This window comes from Temnothorax nylanderi, unplaced genomic scaffold (assembly GCF_030848795.1).
Source record: "Temnothorax nylanderi isolate EJ_2023f unplaced genomic scaffold, tnyl_v1.0 TNYL_tig0049_pilon, whole genome shotgun sequence".
Classification (NCBI taxonomy): Eukaryota; Metazoa; Arthropoda; class Insecta; order Hymenoptera; family Formicidae; genus Temnothorax; species Temnothorax nylanderi.
Window position 1 is genome coordinate 733,007 of NW_027249111.1, and position 23,988 is coordinate 756,994.

At 43.0% G+C, this 23,988-nt stretch overlaps 1 protein-coding gene across 1 annotated transcript in view; it reads left to right on the top strand.

Annotated features, from left to right (window-relative positions):
* The first annotated feature begins 756 nt into the window (after window positions 1-756).
* Window positions 757-23,988, top strand: part of LOC139772434 (kin of IRRE-like protein 1) — a 346,418-nt gene continuing 323,186 nt past the window's right edge. The window contains exon 1 of the mRNA XM_071706124.1: window positions 757-2,935. Coding sequence (XP_071562225.1) covers window positions 2,848-2,935 — 88 coding nt within the window. The 5' untranslated portion in view covers window positions 757-2,847. The remainder of the gene's footprint in view (window positions 2,936-23,988) is intronic.

Consider the following 23,988-nt stretch of genomic DNA (forward strand, 5'->3'; position numbering starts at 1 on the left):
TTCACCGATGTTCAATAGTAGATACATATTCTTGTTAGATACCGAAACGGGGATATCTTTATCCCCTCGAGAGATACAGATTCACTGTGTTACGTAAGCACACCCAATTATCAGTGAGCACAAATTCACATTAATAGTAATTATTTGTCTATTAAATTTACCTCTCCGTGCGAGAGCGCGTCTCAGATTTTGGCGAATAAACATGCATTTTGTATCTTCTGATCGGTGCGTTCATATCGATCGCAATCGATGAATGATTAATTAATCAGACACGTATATATAAACAAGTGGATCAAACGTATTACTTCATCTCGTTTCTCGTTTGGAATAAAATATCCGTTCGCAGGGCTTTCGGCTAACCCCCGGGTAAACGTTTATCGATGCTATCGGGCCACTTTGCGCTCGCATATCGTTCTGTTTCGCAGGGTAGAAGGTGGTCGACACGACGCAACGCGACGGGATGTTGAGGAGCACGCGTATGTATTCTCCCTTTCACCCTCTCGAGCAACGTGCATTATTCGAGTACGCGCATCTTTAGATATAGAAACAGACATCCCTTTCTGCCCTAGTATCCTCCCCGGTGGCGGCGGTGGTGGTGCACGAGTCCGAAAACCCCTTTTACCGCGCCCTCCGCTCTTCCTCCGTCACCGCCACCGCCACCGCCACCGCCACCTCCACCACCACCTCCTCGGAGGCTTTGCAGGCTGCGCGTCCGTCGCGGCGCCGTTTGCTCGTCTTTTCCGTCAGTGTGCCGTCCGCCGTCGGTCGAGAACCACGTGTTCCCAGTGGCGTGTTACGTTGCGTCGCGAGGGGTGGCTGTCGCGCGTCTCTTCGTGCCACTTGCAAATAATCGAGGGATAATCCGGGAAAGGGATAACCGACGGCAGCTCCGAAAATCACACGTGCGCGACGTGTTGCAAAGTTTTCTCAGGGACGTCGCGGACGACACGCGTGGGACCTTGTCGAATTTGACGCGCGACTCGACTCGCACATGTCAGACTCCGTGAAACGGAGATGTAAACAGGAATAGGGTGAAAAAGGCAATAATTCACATTTTCTTTTCTTCTTTCCGTGTTAAACGAAGTTCATTGCAACGGACGCGTTCGCAGAATTTTCATCGACGAACAGGCATATTCATTTCCCTAATGTGCTTTTAATCTTTTGACGTATGTGCGAGCTGCAATGTACTGGGTGCGAGCGACGAAATGATTTATTGCGAAGGGATGAATGAAAATTGTCACAAGATTCTCTGGTTTGGTGTTCCACGTTTTGGACGATCTCTGATCGATAAAAAAAATTCTACGATGACTGTGTGATCGGATTCGTCGGTTTCTTCAATCCTCTCTCGAATCGATTTCAGGTGGTTCGCAATTATTGCTGCCCCAACGTGATTGCAGGCCTTTGCGTCCCCTAGGTCGTTACTTGGACCGATTCCAGGAAAACCCCCAAATCTGTGGTGGTCCGACGTGATTGAACATCTCCGCAGTCTTTCGGTTTTTATATACATATTGCGATAGTTCGCCATCGACAAACTCGTGTTCGGTGAGCCAGAATTGTCCAAGTAAACCTTGAATGTCTTTAATCTCGTCAGAGTTATTGTTAACGTTTAAATAAATCATTTTCGCACATTCTTGAAACGATAAGCGTTTATCCAGCGCGAAGATCGCACGACGTACTTCTAATTGTGGCTGGACACGAAGTGATCAGACATAAGATCGTGTCGATTTTGTAATTAGCCCGGGTGGATAGGAGCCGGGAGCCGGGATCGTTATTGTGGAAAGACAGTGTCGTGTTCCGTAACGCAAATGAAAGTAAAACTTGGAGACGCGATAATATCTACATAATGGACAATTTAGCATTATAAATCTGGAGACTTTGTTTGATCGCAACTACGCTTATATCAACTGATTCACTGTTTGTCGCTCGGGTTTGAAAAATCATCCGCCTTTGGCGGATCGGTGGAGAACGTTCTCCATATCTTCCCTAGCTCCTCGTTCTTTCGACAACGACGTGGTGAACTGTTCCTCGAATCATTCCAACACCATTGGGGATCTCTGGTACCATGGTGAACGTTTCGGGTTATCGGCGGTGGCGGCGCCTGGATAGACCGGAAGTGCAAGAGATTTTCCACCGTCTCGGAGATTACCGCGCTCGTACCGCGCTTTAATAACGAACGAACAGTGGTGAAACGGGAATCGAGGGAGGAAGGAAGGACAGCGGCGAGGGAGAGAAGGGAGGATAAAAAAGAAGCGGCGCACGGCCAGAGAATGCGCGGGTGCCGCGGGTGTTTTAATTAATGTTTAATTAGAGACGAAAACAGGGCGCACAGCAGCGGGGGTACCAAAAGCGCTTTATTGCTGGTAGATTGGCGACCGCGCGTCGGAGCCGGGATATTTGACAGAGTAGGCGACGGGGGTGCGCCTTAAGTGGATAGAAAGAAAAAATCTATTATATCGGCTATCTGTGTTGACATTTCGTCTCGTTGCGTGTCTTTCGTGGAAATTTCAAGAAACGCGCGAGTGAGCAAAGCTAGTCGTGAACGTTAGTGGTAATCGCCAGTCGCGAGTACAGATCGCCTCTTATGACTCCAACTCGGACGAGAAGGGGATGGTGCCGGTCGAGCTGATGATCGTGGCGTAAATGCCCGCGAGTGATTCCGTGACTATTGAAATGATGACTTAACGTGGGTAGCAGGACGCGAACACAGTCGGCTCGTAGACGAGTTGACCGCAGATCGGTTGTGCTGGATCGGAGAGGAGAGAGGGAGAGAGTGCGTATCCCCGCACACGGCATTGTTACATCGTAATCTTTTCCGTCACGAGGATTTGCGCGGAATAACAAGAGAACATGTGGAGTGTAGTGCTGTTGTTCCTCGGACTAATGAAGGCTGCCTCGTATGTTGCTGGGAGCGGTACCACCGTCGACGAGAAATCGGGTATGTCGGTGTTGCGCGTACGTCCTCTTACGTCCCGTCAATACGGTAGTGTTGCGTTTGAACGAACACACGACAAGATCACGACCGCGCGTTATTATTAGCGTTGCACTCCTAGTATCCTCCTCTACCGTTACCTTTTTACTTACTTCGTATATAACGAGTTGATCCGTTCCGCTAATTTCGCGTACGACGACAGATGTAAAATATGAAATATTAACGCAATAAATTGTCCCGTTTTTGTATCGATCGAAGTTAATATTTAACTTGGAATATGTTCTACGATGCAAAATAAATGGCGATTTCACAAAAATCGTTCTCGATTTATCTGAGCGTTCTATTAATGTTCGTTATGTATCATTGATTGGAAACTCAATGCTTTTAATAATTGTATTTGAAATAATATTTAGGAAAAACATACCTATCTTTATATTTTAACATTTTTACGAATCTCCTATATTCTTGTCTGTTTCTATAAAGCACAAACTGGGAGTTACTTCTGCGCCGTTTCTATGCCGCGCATTCGTCCCGTTCGGTGAAAATATCAGACAAAGCCAAACTTTATACCGATACATCGGCAAGCTCCAATTTTATTTTTGTCTGACTCTCATGATAGAGAATGTCGCAACGAGAACCAGAGAGGCAAAATATATTTTGTGTCAGGACCAATGAAAAACAAGCGTTCGATCACTTTCCGGCATCGATGATCCCTATTCGCTTTTTCTTTCTTTTTTTCCGAATGGGATCGTTAATTCTGACTAGCCAGAATCAGATCCAATTTTCCTTCCCTTTCATATGTAAAAAAAGAAGATATAGATAATTGTAATTTGTGTATTTACAATCATAGAATCACATTTATCGAAGCTATAAAATAGCTCGCGCAATCATAAGCTTTAAAAATAATTGATTTAAAAACTTTTAAATCTGATAATTTCATAAAAGTATTCGCGATTGCAAACAGTTTTACATATAAACTTTTATTTTTAGCAGTTTTTACAATTCTATGGTTTAATATTGTAGAATGGTCAAAGTTAATTCATATTTTGCTCGAGGAAATTAATCCATTGTGTAACTACGAGATCATAAAATAACATAATGCGCATAACATTAAAATTATAAAATTGAATACTGCCACGCAGAGCCGCGGTAGAATTTATGATACCACGCGATTCATGCGGTAGACATTTCCGCAAATCCATAGTGAATGATTACGTGCGGAATAAGAAGCCACCGAGAAATATCCGCGGTTCTTTGTCGGTCGATGGTATGAGAGGATATCACTTTGTTGATACAGAATATTGCGGAAACGTATCAAGAACTTACGTCGGTTAAATTCGTTGCACCATTTCTTTGGACGTCTTCTCTCGTTCCATTGAGCGTTCAATTATTTTTATGAAACCTTTAGGCAGTTACGCTCGTGTTCAGATGACATAAGTAACGTAGTGGAAACCTCTGACCTTATTATATCGCTCGTGTTCCAACCTTTCTCGGACACACAGACACAATCGCAATTCCTTGGTGCGGTGAAAAGGAAAACGAAATGTTAAATGCCAAGCAGAAATTCGCTAGATGTATATGTACATGTGTCTGTGTGTGTGTCGCAAGCTTCTTTTTCCGCTTCTATAATTTAAGATTTCGAGAGACTTTAAAAATGTGTAATGGCATATTCCTGGCACATATTTGTACAAACTGACCTGAAATTAAGAGTCACGTCGACATATTTTTCAACGAGATATGGTAGATAATTTTATAAGTGGATTTAAATTAATGATTTTCCGATAGTATGTACTCCATGTTATTTAAAGAGTAACCTTCAATGCTTTTTATATTTGCTGACCGCGGTTGATCGTACATTTCTTTCCTCAAGTAGCTCAATGACGTTCGTTCATTTAACTATAAACTGTCGACACTGTACACCACTGCAAACTAGTTCAAACTATCTCAAAGTCATTGCATAGCATAGCGCACGGCTTGCATTTTTCATAAGTACCACTTATACTTGGCGCCACCAGTGTAAAGCTACGAACACGCGAACGCGTAATCAAATTTCGCAAATATGTAAGATTTCTTTGACTTATTCCGATATTGATTTTGTCGCGTATTTCGAATACGAGACGATGGAAGCAGCAATATCGTTAACAGCGTAGAGCTCTCGTGCGAAAAGCTCCGAGGATCTCGTTAATCCCCGTCTAAATTTCCGTCTTTGACCGGCATTTTCGGTTGCATAACTTGTGTCCACGAATTTTGCATCATCATTTCAACATCGAGGCAAGTCACGCGAAAATTAATTTCCCATCGAGAACGGAATGTACTAATATTTTAAGAAAAAGATAAATCAAATAATATTTCAGTCACGACTCCTGGCGAGGATAAAGGAATTTTTTAATAACGACGCGCTGGCAATTTGCATGGAAATCTTCTTATCTCTTCACATTTTTTTCCTTGCGCGCGTATTTGCGTCGCAAGTACATTATTCGTACAACTTCGACATTTACTCTGGCCAATTGTCTCCGGTTCCCGATACTAAACAAGTTCACCGAGCACCGACGGGAATTCGATTAAGGCGCTGCGATTCAGGCGCAAAGATATTCTGCCCTTGTCAATCAGGCAGAAAGGTCTAGAGATTCCGTTCCGTTGATCACAAGAGATTGACGAAGACCCCAGTCGCTTATCCGTATTTCCGGCGGTAAGGGATTTGATTGGATTTTGCCTTACGCGTTCGCATTTACTTCCGCGTACCCGATTGCGTAACGCCTCACGTTGGGAACTCATATCGTCGATAATGTTTTTAGATTTTCCTTCTAAGTGGAGAATAGATAATTGGTATATTTTTCTAACGATTCAAACTCCGTTTATTGACTTAATGAGTTCAACTATGCACAATTAAATCTCTCTCTTTCTCTTTCTACTAAATAATTTAATATAAAAATTGAAGCAAACTCAAGAGAGAAATAATTTTCTTTTTTTACCATGGAATGCTTTATTACAGTTAATAATAATAATAATGGTGAGATGTAACTCGTTTCTATACAGAAATGTCCAATTATCAAAGTCTTCAAAGGAGCCTCTGTCTGTCTTTGTTGGCCGTTCGTTTGCATCCTCGTATCGCTTTTCGGTTAGCATCGATCGATAGCGCCGCGTCGTCTTATGACAGGAACAGACCTGAGTTTAAAGGACGTAGGGCCGGAAACACGCGTACGGACACAAGCCGAGCGTGTACATGGACATAACCGGTGACACGTTACACGGGAATATATTAAAGGACATCACGCTGGTGTGCGTGGACGGATGGGTCCGGACAGACTGGAACTTGGTCGTTATAATAGGCGAGGCTACGCCACCAAGTTTGGGAAACTTACGGGGTTGGACAAGTGAGACTCTCTCGGTCGGAGGCTGGGGGAAGTTCGGACACGTACTGCGATTCTGCAAGTACTTCAGCGTCGTTTCTGGATACGGGACGGCGCGCGGCGCGGCGCGGCGCGGCGCGGCGCGGCGCGGCGCGGCGCGGCGCCGACACTTTCACGACGCCGGAGCTTTCTTGGCTCCGGGTTTAGAGCCTTAGAAGGATGTCTCGTAGTCTCTTCAGGTTTTCATGCTTTCGTGTCGGTGCCGCAGATGGACGCTTTCAGCTCGTTTATTAATCCGCTCCGCGCTCACGGTGAGATTAAATCGTCTTCTCTCTTGGCGCGCGTTAAAGATTAAGAATGCGCCGGAATTGCTAGCTAAAGAGCCTTTAATTCCTCGATCAAACAAAGTGGTCGTCTATCAGTATTTCATATCAGTGATCAAATCGATCAGTTTTTCTAGACATTACAAATATTGATGTATCTCCATAGGTTGTCAATCAGAAATCTTTGAAATTTACACAATAAATACCAAGTCTTTAAAGACTTGGTATTCTCGAGCAAAGTCGTAAATTAAAGTCTAGAGGATTATATAGAAAACATTTTCCCGCTTGTATCTGCCATGTAAATTATTGAAATGTTCCATAATTTTTCCTTTTTTCTTATTTCTTTACGAAATTTTCTTTTCATTTATTGATCCGACAATTGGCGATTTTACACTAACGCAATTACATCGATTGAAAATTGCGAAGGGCAAGCTGCGCGTGTCGTAATAACAAAAACATGTTCGAATGTAACAATTATCGACTGTGACGTTACGTGTTATAGAGTGGCTTTTGTCGAGTGTCATTTGCACACGCAGAAATATTGCGGTGAAAACTCTATCGGCGTTGTTCAAAGCGCGCGAATCACACACGATTATATTTTCGATATGTTTGGGAAAAAACGTATAAATAAAAAACAAAAGGAAAAGAAAAAAGTCAATAAATGTACCAAAGCTATTAATTAATGTTCCAGTTGATTCAACAATGTATAGCACGTGCAACTATAGATTTTGTATCTGTGTGTGTGTGTGTGTGTGTGTGTGTGTGTGTATGTGTTCTGTGGATAGATCTGGGTAAAATCAATTTCACTTATTTCTTGTTAGAGGTGGCTCTACAGAAACGTCTGCTACCTTGTAAGATTCATAGTTATGACATAGTCACTTACCGGGCGCCCTATATTTTTCACCGTACCTACGTGATTTCTGCATACTCGTGTTTTACGGCGGGTATGATCGATAATTCTTACAGTAAAGCAGACCGAACTTGCAACGTTAGCGAATGTCGTGACGTATTTGCGTTGTAAGAGGCATCGGCGCAAACGCGTCAAATCGGGCGTGGGAATTCGTTATTATAATTATTGATGGCCATGGTTATAACATGGTTATAACATGTCGTAATAATAGAAAATGGAGGAATGTATACAACGCCGAATATCGCATTTTCTCTCTCTCTCCCTCCCTCCCTCCCTTTCTCTCTCTCTCTCTTTTTTTCTCTCTCGCTCTCTCTTCTCTACCACTCTCAATAATAAATATATCTGAAAAGCCAGCAATTTTACTAACGATGTTGAGTATGTCGAGTGTCATTCACGCACTGTTTTTTATATTTCGCTCAATATTGTGATTACGTTTTCGTTATTTAACTGAAACGTAGATCGAAATTATATGTAAAACACAATTAGTTAGTGTAAAACGAATGTTCGATAAATTGTGCATCTTTAGAAGATCGAAGTACTTTATTAATATTTTTAGTGATTATATTTATTGCTGACGCTAAGATTAGAAAACGTATAAATATGTTAAAAAATGTAATGCATCATAGTCAGAACGCGATTACGTTGCAAGCAAAAGCAAGGCTAAGATAAAAATAGCACAAAAATATGACAACATAACATAGGAGAAAAATATAAATACGCTAAAGCACGTTTTCTGCTTGTAAGAATGTAAAATTACAACTACGATCGAATCGAACTGGAACCTATGCATTCCAGTGCATTCCAGTTAACCGTAAATATCTCGAGATGCCGGTAGCGTTTCGTGAGAAAACTCAGTTTGCAATATCGTATGTAGCGTATATAGCGGCAGGCAGAGTGCGGACGGATAAAGAAGAAAAGATTAAAGTGTTCGTGGACGCAAGCTGCTCCACTTCTTCCAAGTGCAAACACGGGCAGGCAGGCCGGGCAGATAGGAAAAGCGGGCATGCAGGCACGAGCGAGGTAGTCGATAAATAGCAAATACGAGGGACGAGCGTGTCTTTAAAAATAGAGAAAACGGGTTTATTCGCTATCAAAGAAAAGACCAGGGCTCGTATGCGAACGGTCGTTGCGGCGCGGCGCGGCGCGGCGCGGCGTCTCGCTTCATGTGCACACGACACGTACGTGTACACACGCGTATACGATACGCGGACCTTAGCACGTGCTGCTGCTTTTGCTGCTGTTGTTGTTGCTACTGCTGCTGCTGCTGCTGCTGCTGCTGTTGCTGAGACATCGAGGAGGAAAACGCGAGGGGCGATGTATCGGGATACACACGCTGAGTTTTCTTTCTCCGAGGTGGTTTAACGAACCGATCCGCCGCAGTTCTTCCGACTTTCTTCTCTTACTTCTCGGCCGTACCCCGGCATTCTCGGACCGTCCTACCCTTCCCGCTTCCGTTTCCCAACTCTCAACCCACTGCACCGTTGCGTAATGCACCCTTTTGTCGCGTGTCCTCGTCGCATCTCTCCTGGCTACGGCTCGTTCGCTCTCCCATTCGCGCGTTCACCCCATTCTGGTAATCTCATTTCTTAATTTCCTCGTTGCGGCACATACGACGCCTACGATGTTTCTTTCAATTTCGCGGAACGATGAAGTGCCTGCACGGCCGATTGCGATTCCGACTTTCGAGGTAGAGACGACCGAGAGGAATCTCGAAATAAACTTTCCACCCCGAAGGGTATTTTTACTAGAAAGCGCTCTTCAGAATTAAATCCATTCGCGGGAAATTAGGTACATTTCGCGGTCTACGTGAGCTAGGCGCACGTGATGAAAATTGAGGTCCGCTTCATTTAGACGTGATCGCTTGATTGATATCAATGTTGTGTTGATGTAGTTGACATGGCTGACCTAGTTGACGTGACTGAGATTTAAAGTGCCTGACTAATGCGGTAATATTATTAGCAGATAGAAGCTTCTACGAATTTGCTAATAATATTGTCACATTAGTCACGTATTTTAATTATCTTACTTTAGTTCTGCTTCTTTCTAAAAATCGCACTTTGGATTTAAAGATGCATCGGTTTCATCTTTGTGCCTAGCTTTATATTACGATTTAAACGTTATATTCGAATATAGGAGTCGTATATTTCTTAGCTAGTTGTCAACATTTCATAATGTTGGTCTAGTATAGTTTTATAACCCGCGTCTATTTGGCGACTACATATATCTATGTGTATTTTCAAGTTCGCTCGAAGTTTGCAGCACTTAGCACGTACGTTTCAAAGAGACTCTTTTATTCTCGGCGAGAGATTATCGCGCGGTCGCCTTTCACGCGCGAAGTCTTCATTTCTATGACTACGTGACTCGGAGGTAAGATCTCTTCACGGGGGGCACATGCAACTTGCGTTAATATCACGCTTTATTGCCGCGTAATTTTTATCCCGGAGCTCTTCACGATTCATTGGCTGCCCTCGCTTCCTTTGTGATACGGATCGATGGGGCACAAAAAAAGGTAGGCGCCAGCACGAGGGAGAATCTCGCCGATTTCGTTTTTCCTCTCCGCTCTTTTCAGGAACTTTACGCTCCGCCCCGCGGCAGTTTATTTCACGCTGTGACATTGCCGGCACGATAATTCCTCGCGTAACTCTAATCGAGAAGTGGATTTCCTTCGCTTAATCGCGAGCAACCAGTTAATTTTCGGGATGAAACTTTCATCGACGTCCGCCATTGGACTAAAAAGTTTCGTGTATAAAGGACTGGGGAGAGAGACTCGTCCATTCGTTTGTAATCAAAGTAAACTATGGAAAACTGTCGCGTTAAGGAAATTTTAGAGCTGCAATTTGACCTGCAGTTACGCGATACGCGCGAAAAAAAGCACACAAAATTGATCGTTCGGCATTAATAATGGACAAAGCGGATTATCGTCCGGGCGTTTTTCACGGTGCCCTGTTGTTTGGCTGTAACATAATTCACTCGGCACCTCTCGCCCTCTTCCGCTGAATGTATTGTATTTGTTGCTAATATTATTGGGACGTGTATTTGTTCGGTGGGCTTCGCGTTTAAACTGTAAGTGATATATAGAGTATTCACTGTCAACCAAGTTAATGTCCAGCTTATCGTTCGTTGTTATCATTATCGGTACAATGAATTTTCATTTGCATCGTAATGGAATGTGGGATAAAATAGAATTTTAATTTCAACGTTGACGCTGAGATTTTGTATGCGATAGTTTTCGTGTTTCACGTAAATTTTGCTTGATGCATTTACTATTCTATTATGCATAATTATCTTTTATTGACTTCTACCGATGGTTGAAGCAAAATCGATATTTTTAACACTATTATGCTGATTGATGAATTTAGATAAATATTTAAGGTGGCTTTATTGATGGGTTTTTTGAATTCAATTTGCGCTGTTAAATGATTAATGACCGTGACGAAAGTTTCGGAGAGACACGATAAGGTAGACACATTAATGTACATCGCGCGAATCATCTCGACGTGTTATCGGTTATTTCATGCTCTACAACGTTCTCCATCTACACGAGCTACCGACCTTTGATCATTCACTGTGTAGCCGACATATTTTCCAATAAGAGGAACGTAAATGTATTTATATAACGCGGTCAAGCTTGCACGGGATCGATTAAAATAATCTTATTTCGATAACGCAGCGAATTTTAATAACTTGAGAGTTTACTTTAAGAATTATCGGTTTAAAAGATGAGAGATTAAGAAGCGCGATTTTTGAGAGAAAAGAAAGAAAGAAAAATTCTGCAATTCGCACAAAAATGTTGCAAATTTTTCGGGAACGTCCCTCGGATTGAAATTATGAAGTAAAATTTTTGAAGTAAAATTACGATCTCATGTGATCATCGATTTCAACGGTCACACGTGTCACTTACTTCAATCTTGCTGCTCGACGAGATTGACAACTTTTCGTCAGACTAGTACGTGTTCAAAGAAGGAAAAAGTATCATGCGATTCGGCCGATTTGACGAGAGCGGGCTCTCGCAGTCTCTCGCGTCCTTCGATTTGCACATCGCTCGTTTTAGTTATATTTTCAACTCAGCCCACCGCTGAATCTCTCTTCTTTTTCCGGATACATTGAATTCAATATTTCCCCGTCGGTTTTCGGGGAATACATACCGGCTTTAAGCCCGATTCTGTCGTGTCGACAGTTACAAACGAGACGTCCTATAACTGTCAGCGATGAGGGAGCTGCCGGAACGTAGGAGCCTCCTTTCTTCGGGATTACATACGGATATCTCGATCTCATCCTGTTCGCTTGGAAATTGCGCTTACCGCACGAATGATTGCGTCTGTAGTTTTCGTGCCATAGATAATGCGTAGGGAAAAGGGAATAGTTTTGAATAACAGACATTTTCGATTAAGTCTTTCGGATTGATCTTGAATTGTCATTTTTTTTTAAATAAAAGTTGTATCGATAAATAACTGCAAAATATATCGCTTATCCATATTGCGCGCACCTTTTGTTTGAAAAATCGACAATTTGGCTACTTTTTGTTTAAAATTTGCACCAAAAACTGTTTAAACGTGCTTTGTCCCTCTGAAACTTTTTCCTTCTTTTCTGTTTCATAACAAAATTACGTGTGACATTATCGAAATATTAATTCTATTGTTCGTAGTATAAATACCTACACATTAACGTCAAGCTTTGCTCACTGAATCGCGTGACTCCAATAGCACCTCAAATTCTCGCGCTTCCTCGTCGGGTTTCGAGCGCATACCGCGAGTTTGATGCACGCATGCAGCCGGGGAATGCACGCCGGCACACCTGCAATCTTAAGTCCCAGCCATCCAGCCACCAACGGCAGCGAACACGAGAGAGCTTTCGCGATTGAATCTTGCTAGCGGGATCGATTCTGCTGCCGACGTTGTCTCACGAAACGATTTCAAGTTATTTCGCCATCGTCGATTGCTGGTATCGGAGGGAAGGGTTGAGGATAAGCGGGCGCGGCGTAGGTGGTAAGATGCGGGGGATATAAGCCACTTGTTTCTACCCGCATCAGCGGGATCCGACGGGATATACGAATTTACTTCGAGCTAAGAGCCGTCGCTCGTCGCTTTTTGTTCAGTATTCAGCCGCAGGTGCTTCCACAGATGAAAAACCTGCGGGAGTCAGCTTTGTACGGAGCCGCTCGCGATAAAGCGAATGGAACATAACGTTTCCTTTCCATTTACCTAACATATTAAAAAATTGATATGACGCTTAAACGGAGTACCTAGTGTATGTTGAACCTGAATTACGTCATAAGCATATGAATAAAGATGAAAGGAATGTTTTAAGCGTAAAATACACAAGGCGAGAGAAATCATGTAATAATGAAATAACATGTTTTGCTAGTATGCGTTTGTTGATTCTATTCGTGTAAATCAGTTTAGGGCAATTACATTTAGATCGACGCAAAATTAGCATTTTTCCTCCGTTAATGCACTTTCACGTCGTCCGGTAATTCAGTTCGCGGATGCGTGCGTGCCTTTTCGTCGAGAGCATTAATCCGGCTGCGACACGCGATACGACAGTGTCCTGAGATTCTCGAATTACGATTTCGACAATCAACGTCGCCAGACGAGCCGCGACGTCGCCTGATGCCGCACTAAGTAATTTGCTTTGGGGCTGGCGTCGTCTCGGATGGCAGCCGGTATTTGGTCGCACCCCGGCTAGGACGCGGGGTGAGGAGAACTATAAAGGATGCCACGGTTTGTTAACGACGGATTAATTTACTGACTGGGAGGGAGGGGAAGAGGGTCGCGTAATCCCGGTACTTTCTTATTGATCGAGAGTAGGTCCTGCTTAACTCGCGTCGTAACTCGTTGCCGAGTATAGTAAACGAGCGAGGATCGCGCAATTGTCTGTATACTTATCGGTTTGTATACCTACTTCGCTCAATCAGTAAAGTAGGTCAAAATAAAAGGCATCTCTCAAACTGCGATCATCGTACTTGGTTGATGGCGAATTAATTTCGCAAATAGGCCACTGTTGCACCATCATTTGGTGATCGATAACCGGTTGCGCTAGTTTGGGACTGATTATCGCGATGTAAAAGTATGTTAATAAAGAAAATTTTGTAGGGGATTATAGATAAAAAAGCGAAGATACCGGATTTTGGCGGAAGCGTCTTGTTATTCTGAATTTTTAATGTTTTTTTGTTAATATTTTTTAAATGGTTTAATTTTGTAGTTATTATATTTGTTAAGTTATGCGACTTTTATTCCTTTATCGGAGACAAAAATAGATAGATGATTAGAAAAGAAAAAATGAAGCGATTTATATTTAATCACAGTTGAAATGTATAATCTTATTTAGTAATCGCAGACTGATGGTATATAAATGTTCGTAGGAAGTACACATATTGATTAAATATTGGTTTATTCTTTTACTTCCTGCTTTCTATTATAGACGACATACGCTTAACTCGACCCAATTCCGCGATTCGCCGTAAACAATTTGTTGGCAGTTGTACGTGTGTAACAATTGCACCAAGTTAGTTCACGACATCTGACTTGATGTAGAACTGGTTCCTCCCGTAAGATAGCACAATTGCCGTTACTTTGCATGCTAAATTCTAACTTTGCGCCATTTAAACGCCGTAAATACTATTATTTCCATAGAAATTGCGTAGAAATTGGATAATATCGTCCTTGACGTTACAATCGCAGTAAATCTTCACGTTGCTTGATTTCTTTCCTCTTTTACATTAAAGCAATTCTTTTGCGATTGGCTGGTAACGAAGAACTGCACTATTCCATTTTCTTTTCCAATTTTGAGATCGGACTAACGTAAAGCATTGATTGAGCACACATATCGTTCGATGATGTTCCGAGAAAAGTTCATTCGCTTCAACTTCTTTCTACAATGTCGGTATCCGCCCTCTCTTTATACATCCTTACGGTATTCGTCGATCAAGCTGCTGTTTCTATTCTTTACTCAGTGAACTCCCTACTATCGCGTCCGGTCATTGAAGCAGACCTCTCGATCTCCCTTTAAGGAACTGCCGAAGACCATCCGCGTACCGGTTTAGCCGCTCGTTTTTCCCGATCTCGTAACAATGCCGCCAACGGAGATTCATGGTTGCTCTAGAGTCTAGGAAAAAGGAGAGGCCGTAGGAGTAACGGAGAAATGGATGTTGTCACGTCGGGTAATGTATCTATCCTCCGCGCGCTCCTCCACCGTACCGTCGCCGTCTCGCGTCGTAATGCTAATCGTTCACTGATATCGGCGTCGTTCAAAGAGCATTAGCCGCTTTTACATTAGCGATTTCTCAATTACAACGGCGATTATCGACGCGAACATGCTGAAACGCGAGCTGCAAATTTGCCATAAACGGATCGCTCTCCAACTTGAAAGTTTGCTCGAGTGAAATCTTCGCAACTTAAATCGAGCATGATGCTTGCGTTGAAAGATACATATGTTATTTCGTGTGATACTTTGCATCATACAAAACAACTTATTTAATAAACGTTGTTTTCTGCGTTGTTTTCAGAGTCGTTTATGACTAATGAAAGCATTTTACGTTTATTATTATAGCCTGGTACTATCATAATGTATCTTTGAAAGAAACGGCATTTACGGATTTACGTAGTACCGAAGTTACCAAGTTTCCCTCGTTTGTATTACGACTGAAAAAGTGGATTCGCGATGTGCCATATCAGCGGGTGGGTCTATGCAGTTAACGTAGAAAGCCTCGGGCGATGAGGAATCTGACCTTTCGCGGCGGAGGCGGAGGATGGACGGTGATTCCGCGAGTACGTGGAGGAAAGACTGCGGCTAAATTAAAGCAGCGAGAGAATTCCCAAGCGGTGCAAATAATCCGTCATTAGGCGACGAAGATGCACAAAAGATTTTAGCGAGCTCGTCTGATCTCTAACAATAAGGCGCCCGACTCACTCATCTCGTATTCCTAATTGAGTCTTGAAGCTTGAGTCACTTTTGTATCTATCTACGAAACTGTCTCCGACGGCCCATTTATACTTCGCTTATAGTCACGTAGATAAAGAAGCGAGCCCTTGGCATTATATAAGACGGAATCGCATCGACCTTTGATATCACGCGCGCAGACTTGCGTCGCGTTCTCGCGTCGTTATAACAAAGCGCTCTCTGAAATCGGCATTTCTCATTTCTAGTATTTCTACCTCCATAAAATCTCCATTGAAAATATCTAGATTACGACACGTACTCCTGCTCATTTCCTCCGTAATCACGATAGCGATTCGTGCGTCGGAGGAATATCTTGTTTCGTTAACGAGCGCGAGCTTTGTTCGTAATTGAAAGTCACGAATTCGCATTCGTAAGCGCGCGGAAATAATGAACTGAACCCAATTATAAATGTCGCATATTAATCTACGTGTTACGTGTTCAACGATACGCCTCTCTAGATTGATGGAGCTCTTGACTTCCAGGATTATATTTCTGTCATAATAATGCGGGGGACTGCTGTCGGGCAAGGCAGGGGCAAGATAAGAAGAAGAAATGTCTCTCCCATCAACGTGATGAAAAGATGATGGGATCAGGATCTTCTCGTAATGAAGCGCTTCATGGTCTCTCCGGTGAAATTTAATTGTTCGCTCCGGAACGCGTAAGCCGGCGAAAGCCACGGCGAGATCCTCTCGCCCCCCGCCCCCCCTCTCGTTCGGAAACGTTTACACTCTCGTCAATGTCGAAACCCCGAGCGCGCGCGCGCGATATTTTATTAATTTTGTACCTTTGGTTACCTCCGTAATTGTTCTCTCAATTTAATGCTCCAAGCATTTTACGGGACTAATCGCGAACGGCGCGGTGCGGCGCGGCGCGGCGCGGCGCGGCGCCGAGTTGCCTCCTTTAAAGCCCCGCCGTTAGCTAGCCCGGCGGGATAGAGGGCCAGTTCTTCTCTCGAGTCTTATCGCAGGATGGATAAGAGGTACTTCTATCAGCGCGATAAAAAGTCGATGAGATCAGAGGCGTCTGGTGACGCGACGGGGTAGGTCGCGGCCTCCTATGGGAAATTGCGTATCATGAGGAACGGCGGAACGCCGTCGACCAATGGCGAGCCGTCAGTCAGTGGCGGCGTGAACGATATGTCAACGTCAGACATAAGGACGGGTAGGGATGAAAGGGATAAGGGAAAACTCTCTCTCCTCCCCCTCTTCTCCCTCTTTCTCTCGCTCGGAGAATTCTTCCATCGTGGCGGATGACAGATCATGAAAATAATAACGTGTCAATGTTATGACCGTCGAGGGGGTTGTGCCAAAGTGTTTCCGCACGTGCACTATCTTTACAAATGCCGAGCTATAGCTGCTTTTTACGGTAACCGTTCCTATCGATAACGCGCGTACGCTGCAACTCCTTTTTCCGTGGATTCCCATACTCGCGAGAGAAAACTCGATATATTTTTCTACATTGTGCTCGCGACAAACATTCGTCTGTAAAATTAATATTAATTGTACTGTGTAGCTTCGTAACAAACAGCTTGGGAGCGTGGCGCGTCGTGTAATTTCCGCGGTTGATTAGAAGCCACTTTGTTAGACGTGTAAAATTTCTGAATTGTAAAATTTCTTCACTTGGAAGGAGGTAAGATAAGATCGGTTACGAGGCAGCAATATACGATACGATATGCATACGCGGTCACTTTAAGCACGATTTCTAGGCTACCGCTTATACACGCACTACACCCGGAGTTATTGCCCGCGTTCTCTTAATGTCGTGGTTTAAAATGCAGTGGCGAATGGCGATATCCCGACCGCAACGGACGGGTTTTGATACGATCGAGTATAAAGTGTCGCGCTCTTAAATTTAATAAATTTTTCACCGTGCGTGAAGTTGTACGATCGATATCGTGATTTCTACACAACACTAATTCGGTAATATCAATCTCACGCGCGGTAAGTAGATTAGAGATCGATCCATTACACGAATATAAGCGCGATTCTACATGATTGATGCGCATTTGTCTTCAAATGTCAATGCTCATATCTGCGATATAATCTCCGATCGCGATAACGTACATACCTAAACAGCCTGATATCTTTACGGTTTCGTTAATTTACATTGTCGGTTGCGTGCAATTATCAAATTACTACACTATCACACTTTTGCAATGCTGTTCCCTCACTTCCTTCGTGCGTTTGTTTAAATTATTGTACGTGTCATGTCGAAAGTGCCGGATCGCGCACGAATCGTCGCGTTTTTTTTCACCATTTGAGCTTTAATGTCGTCGTTCCGCTGGTCACCACCGTGCTCGAAGCGGAACACGCGCGATACACGACAGTTTGTTGGGAGATTTTCATCAAATCTGTCCCGACGGTTATATATGTATAGAACGGGACTACGAGCTTACGCTAATTTTTGAGTTACTCCCCCGCCAGTCGTATCATGTATGCGTATCACAAGTCTATTTTTAAACGCGGCTAAGCGTGCGTCGTCGCGCGTGTCCCATAACGATTAACACGTGTTTCCTTCTTTTTTTTCTCCTTTATGTAACCTCCATTCGATATCGATCGGCTTCGCCTCATAACACACGTCTCTTCTACTTGATTACGTAGCCCACGCGCGGTGGAGTAAGTTGGGAAAACAGCCGAAGATATAAGAGGAAGTAAAGTCGATTTTATCGATTTTTCTGTCTTTTTATAGATTTGACTATTTTAATCCTCTCGATGTGTGCGACGAAGACTGAACGTAACTTGCTGATAACTTGCTTGCTGATTGAGACACTGATTCGATATTGAAATGTGTCGATCACACTTGATCAAATGTGATAAATAATAGAATTTATGCCAAAAAACAAAATGTTATTATTTGAATATCATAAATATTAATATCTACGAAAAAGGCAAATTTTTCGTGTAAACGATGACAATTGTTCAAATTAAATGTATTAAAAAGATTTGGTTTTTGCTGAAAGGTTTGAACGGAATTAATTTGAATACGAGGCTCTTCTTTATGCATTTAATCGGTCAATTAATGCTGTGATTGATTACTTTGACAAACTCTACATTATTATACAATATTACTCATTAAGATACATATTTTATTGTATGTATTGTACCATTCATTAAAATTATATAATACTATTCATTAACTACTATTTGTTAAAAGAAGACTTGTGTGTTTACACACATAAATAGCATACAGTGTGCAGTGCAGTGAATCCAGTGTGCAGCAATTGGCTCGGTAGCAATAGTGACGCGACCGATATGTTTCGTTATAATGTTCGATTTCCCGCAGGATTCTTGCGCGACTGATCACTCGGCAATAGTAGTCAGAGGTCATCCGTTCGCCAAACGGATGACCCCTAGGGGAATGACGCTTTCACTGACTCGCGGCGGGACAGCACTGGTGTTAACATCGAACGCTTCGCGATACGCGAATTAATTTTCGAGGTGTATTTTTTTTCTTTCACCTCTGGGAATACTTAGTGCTTGTACGGCCATTTTTCCAGCACGTCTATATCTTCCTGCGCGAGCTGTTACTCAACTGTGTTATATTGTTTCACAGTGCGTCATTAACACTTCCTAAAAAAAAAAGGAAACAAAAATCTGCATTACATCTGCATTACTGTCGTTGCTAAAATATTGATTCACACGAGATAAATTTTACAATGCAGAACGAGAATTGTAAAAAAGTGGCAGTTGATGTTGTATCTAATTATTAATTTTAATACGGAATATCTCAGACAAGTTTTTGGAAATTTTGGATGAATTTTCGGTTACAAGAATAAACCGGATAAGAAGGAAAACATCTTGTCGTTTTCCGATCTCTTTATAAAGATATCAATTCCGTTCGAGAAAACCAAGTATTATCAAAATTACTGGAGCTTAAATGTACTTGGTCGGATATTAACTCTCGAATTTCAGCGCTCGGCGATGGACGAAGAAGATAACGGAAAATACACTTATCGACAATCGTAATATCGTCCCGAACGAGCCGTCTAACCGACCGGAAAACGCATTTCGGAAACCGCGACAAAGTCCTACGTTAGACGGTACTACCGGCTTTCGAAGAAAACGCTTTAAAGTTTTAATCGTGCTTCACGACTCGTTACCTATCGACCATACTTCGGTTCTGTGCCGCATACGCTCTCACCCGCGTGTCCCGGGAGGCTAAACTACTTGCCCGAACTTGTTGAAACTCTCCTTGCTACAATTTCAGAACGACTACTTACATAATGTTATTTCTAGACTGCCATGTAACGATGAAAAATATATTTATAACGTTCGATTCTTGTTGATTTTTCTCGTTTATGTTGAAACATTAGACCGCTGTGAAGGTAGCACACAAGTCTTTTTACAATGACCACGTATGCTCAAACATCCCTTTGAGTGTCTAAAGTTGTTCGCTTTCTTTTGTAAGATTTGCATGGAATGCGATTATCCTGCAAATCGATTTTAATCTGCGTCCAAAGATATTCCATTTATTTTTGAGATGTAATGTGATAATACTGATTTCTGAAGTGCTATTCGTTGAAATTCCTTAAAACACTCGCTTTCATAAGTTTCATACAAGTTATCGACAAATCCTGGTTGAAATGCAAATGGGATTGCGGGATCGAAAAACTTTTCTAGCGCCGCGGAAGGTAGCTATTTCAAGGGAGTGTTCTATATCGTCGCAAAATCTTTCAGAAAATGTATTTCACGTATCGCGTAGTTTTTGTTTGTAGAAATTAAAATGGAAATGAGACGGTAAATGTCGGCACGGTATTTGTAATAACGCAAGAGAATTAAGGCGCAAGAAAATCGCATCACATTTTCCACTAATATGTTATTATCGCAAGATTGCCTTTTGGCCCACGCACTATCGCTTCATCGGCAACATATAATTGCATTTATTTCGAAACAATGTCTCTCCGCAGTCTCCGCGCGAGGCACGAAAGGATTTCTCAAAGCTCGCAGAGCTTTCATGGCGGATATTTCGCAGCAAATTGCTTGTCGAGGGTTTCGCGTAAACAAAATTCTTCTGTGATATTCTGACTTGATTCCCCAACGTGAATGGATTCTAGCGCTCTTCTTTTTTCAGAGAGAGAGAGAGAGAGAGAGAGAGAGAGAGAGAGAGAGAGAGAGAGAGAGAGAGAGAGAGAGAGAGAGAGAGAGAGAGAATATTTTCATGTACTTGGCGCGAGAATTAATTCTCAATGTGATCCTCTTCAAGTACGAATTCCGCCTTACCGTCGTTAATAGTAGACGATATGGAAAACAAGTGGACGGATGTGTATATATTATTCATGGTGGCGGAAAGGGATGAGAGTTATTTGCGTCGTTTCCTCTCTTCCTTTCTCTCCTTCTCTCTCTCTCTCTCTCTCTCTGTCTCTATCTTTATTTCTATTTCTCTGTGTCTCTCCGCTGTTCTTCGGCGAGACGTCCCCGCGGAAAGAACGCATTTTATTGCGAAGCTACGTCCTTCGGATCCAGTGAAGTGCTTCCGCTTTCTCCTTGGAGGAAACACAAAATCGCGTGCCGTCAACCAGTAACGTACCCACGTAGTAGTTTGAAGTTTTCCGCCGGCAATCCCCTCGTTCCTCTCGCGCCTAGTTTCCCGAACTGTTTTGAAGCCGAAAAATTTCCTGCCGCTGAATTGATCGCCGCGAACGTATCAAAAACGTTTATTCATCCTGCGCGTCGGAAATCGCGCGCGTCCTTCGACCGAGCTATTCATTTGTCACACGTCGAGTCGCACCGAAGACGAAAGATTTCCGCGTGCATGGATCATTACGAAGAAGAGCGAGTTTACGCTCGGCTAAACAAACATAAATCTACCGACGCGAAAGGGGCTTAGACGAGGGTGGACGAGAGAAGGAGCGAGAGAGGGCGGGGGGCGTAAATCGTGTCTTCGCTGGTACCATCGGTAATGGAACAACGCACAGGACCTGCATGCGTGCACAGAAGCGCTTGTGCATATCCGTCTACATTACGCTGCATAATTCATGGGGTTGTCATAGGCGCGAGAGGCGGATAATAGTACCGTACTGACCGTAGACCCATTGTCCATGGGCAGGTGCCGTCAACTAACTTGGATCCGGAGGATGACGACTACGTTGACCTGACGACGGCGAGTGCCGGTGGCCGTCGCGCGACGCGCCCGCCGCGCACCGTGCCACGCCGCGCACGGCTACGACGCGACGGCGACGACGACGACGACTCTCGCCGAATGTCCAGGATTCACGCACGCTGCATCCCGCGATCCCCTCCATTTACATAACGCGTTGTCCGCATATTGTCATGCGAAAATTCACGCTCATTGTGCTGTCGCGCCGTGCATTACGCGGCGGCAAACAATACTTGTGCAACAGATCGACCGATGTCAAATCCGGGGAGTTACGAGAGATCGTTGTCATGCCGGTCCTACGTCGCAAATGGAATAGCGCGCGCGCGGAGTAAAACAGAGTATTATTTTTCGCGTGTTATTTCGCAAAAAATCTCCCCTCGCAGAGATACGCGAAGAAAAAAAAATAATAATTTAATTTAAAAAATGGGTTTTAGATCCCAACATTTTTCACTGGAACATGCGAGTATCAAACGCTACACATAATACATACCTAATTTGAGATAGACTTTAAGATAATTCTTAATGACTCTCGTCGTCTTGATGGTCACCCGTCAAAGTCGATGTCGGGCACACAATAGATGTAATTTTTTCATGTCTAAATAACGACCGATAAAAGTTCGTTCGTGCTGTATACGCCGTAGACCGTATTCGCGTTGTATTAACAGCGCGCAGAGTTATCGTGCATAATATCAAAGCATAAACGCTTTACCGTCGCCCCGATATTTCACATTCGTCGTTTATAAACGTCACCGTCCAGACACAGTAAACCTGGGCGTAGTTTTTATTATTCTCCCTATAAAATTTCCTACAGGCGGAAATACTTTACCGCGATATTCCACAATTCTCGCCGGGAATTTGCGCGTTCGCGCCGCTCGTATACCGCGCTTTGGTCATCGATGCGCGGCCATTCGGACATTCGGACATACTTCGATGGCTATTTTGAATAAGAATAAATTCAACTCGACGACGCCTCGAATTTATCACCGATAAATTCCGCGTCCACGATTCGGACGGTTCGCCATTCTCGCGAGAAGAATGCGTAAAGCGCTGTCGCCGCGCGCCGATGCGAACGTAACGACTTCGTTAACTGCAATCGCACGGACGATCGCGATCCATCGATCACTCGGGCGTGGTATCGCGCTTAAATTGAATGAACTATGCGCGGAATGGACGTGAACAATACCGCGCAATTAAACACGGATAAATTACGCGTGTTTCGTCACGGACTGGAATATAATAATCTCGATACGCGTTTAATCGCAACAGATGTTTGCGATAAATGTGAAATGCGTGCCGTCGGAATCACTGCTCGATAAACTGCGGAAACGGAGCTTATAATTTCAACCACCTAATTTTATTAAATTTAAATTACTTTAGATTTCAGTAGAAATTATATATACATATTTTTTCCCGTCCATATAAGGTCACAACATTAGCTAAATTAATATATTCAGCATGCACTGGAATAAATATTTGCGCTTAAAATATCTGGAATCTCTTTCAAACGCTCAGTACAATTTAAGAGGATATAATACGCGTTTATCTCGATAAATAAAAAATTAGAAATAAAATTACGTGAGATTTCCGGCTTCATCTAGAGATGAACGAGGCCGAAAGGAGTCCGTTTCGGTTTTAATGCGATTTAATATGCCTCTCCCCCTCCCCCCGTTGCACCGGTGCACAGTTAATTGCGATTTGTTCGCAGAATGCGCGATATCCGTCTGACTAATTTCTCCTTCCCAGCATTAAGCGCGACCGTATCTCGTCCGACCCTTCGTTCATCCACGTTCTTTAATTTCACCGTTTCTGTGTATTATTTAATTTCATTAACGCCCGTTCCCGCCTGTATTTCGTTCGTTCGTTCATTCGTTCGTTCGTTCGCTCGCTCGCTCATTCATTGTTCCTGAAACTCTTCATTTCCGGCTTTTTCCCGACGCGACGACGGATTTTTCTTAACTATGCGATCCATTCGAGCCTGCTCGATCTGCATGATGAACACTTCTGCCAGTAGCGCTGCTTTTGTTAAGAATAAATGCAGGACAAACGTTCTTTGAGTTTTCTATACGGAACGTCCCTGCAGAGTAAAATGGAAATTGGGTGAAATTTTAATGACGGATTCTTTAATGGATTTGCAACTCGAAACGCTGAAAAAATATCAGAGAGAGGGAAATCTTTATTTATGCATCTGTAACGTTATATATCTTCCACGTCTCTACCTATCTAACCAAGTTTCAAATTAAAACTTTGTTAAAGTAAGATCTATCGGAAATTAACTGAAAAATGTGACTTTTATCCATCTTTTAATCCATTTCTTTTAATATATGTCTCGATCACTACAGATTTTTTATATTTAAGAATTAATTTATAAGTTCCATTAATCTCGTCACAAAAACCTTATCAGGTATTTTGAGACGGTATTTTATACTTTCAGACGGCTTAATA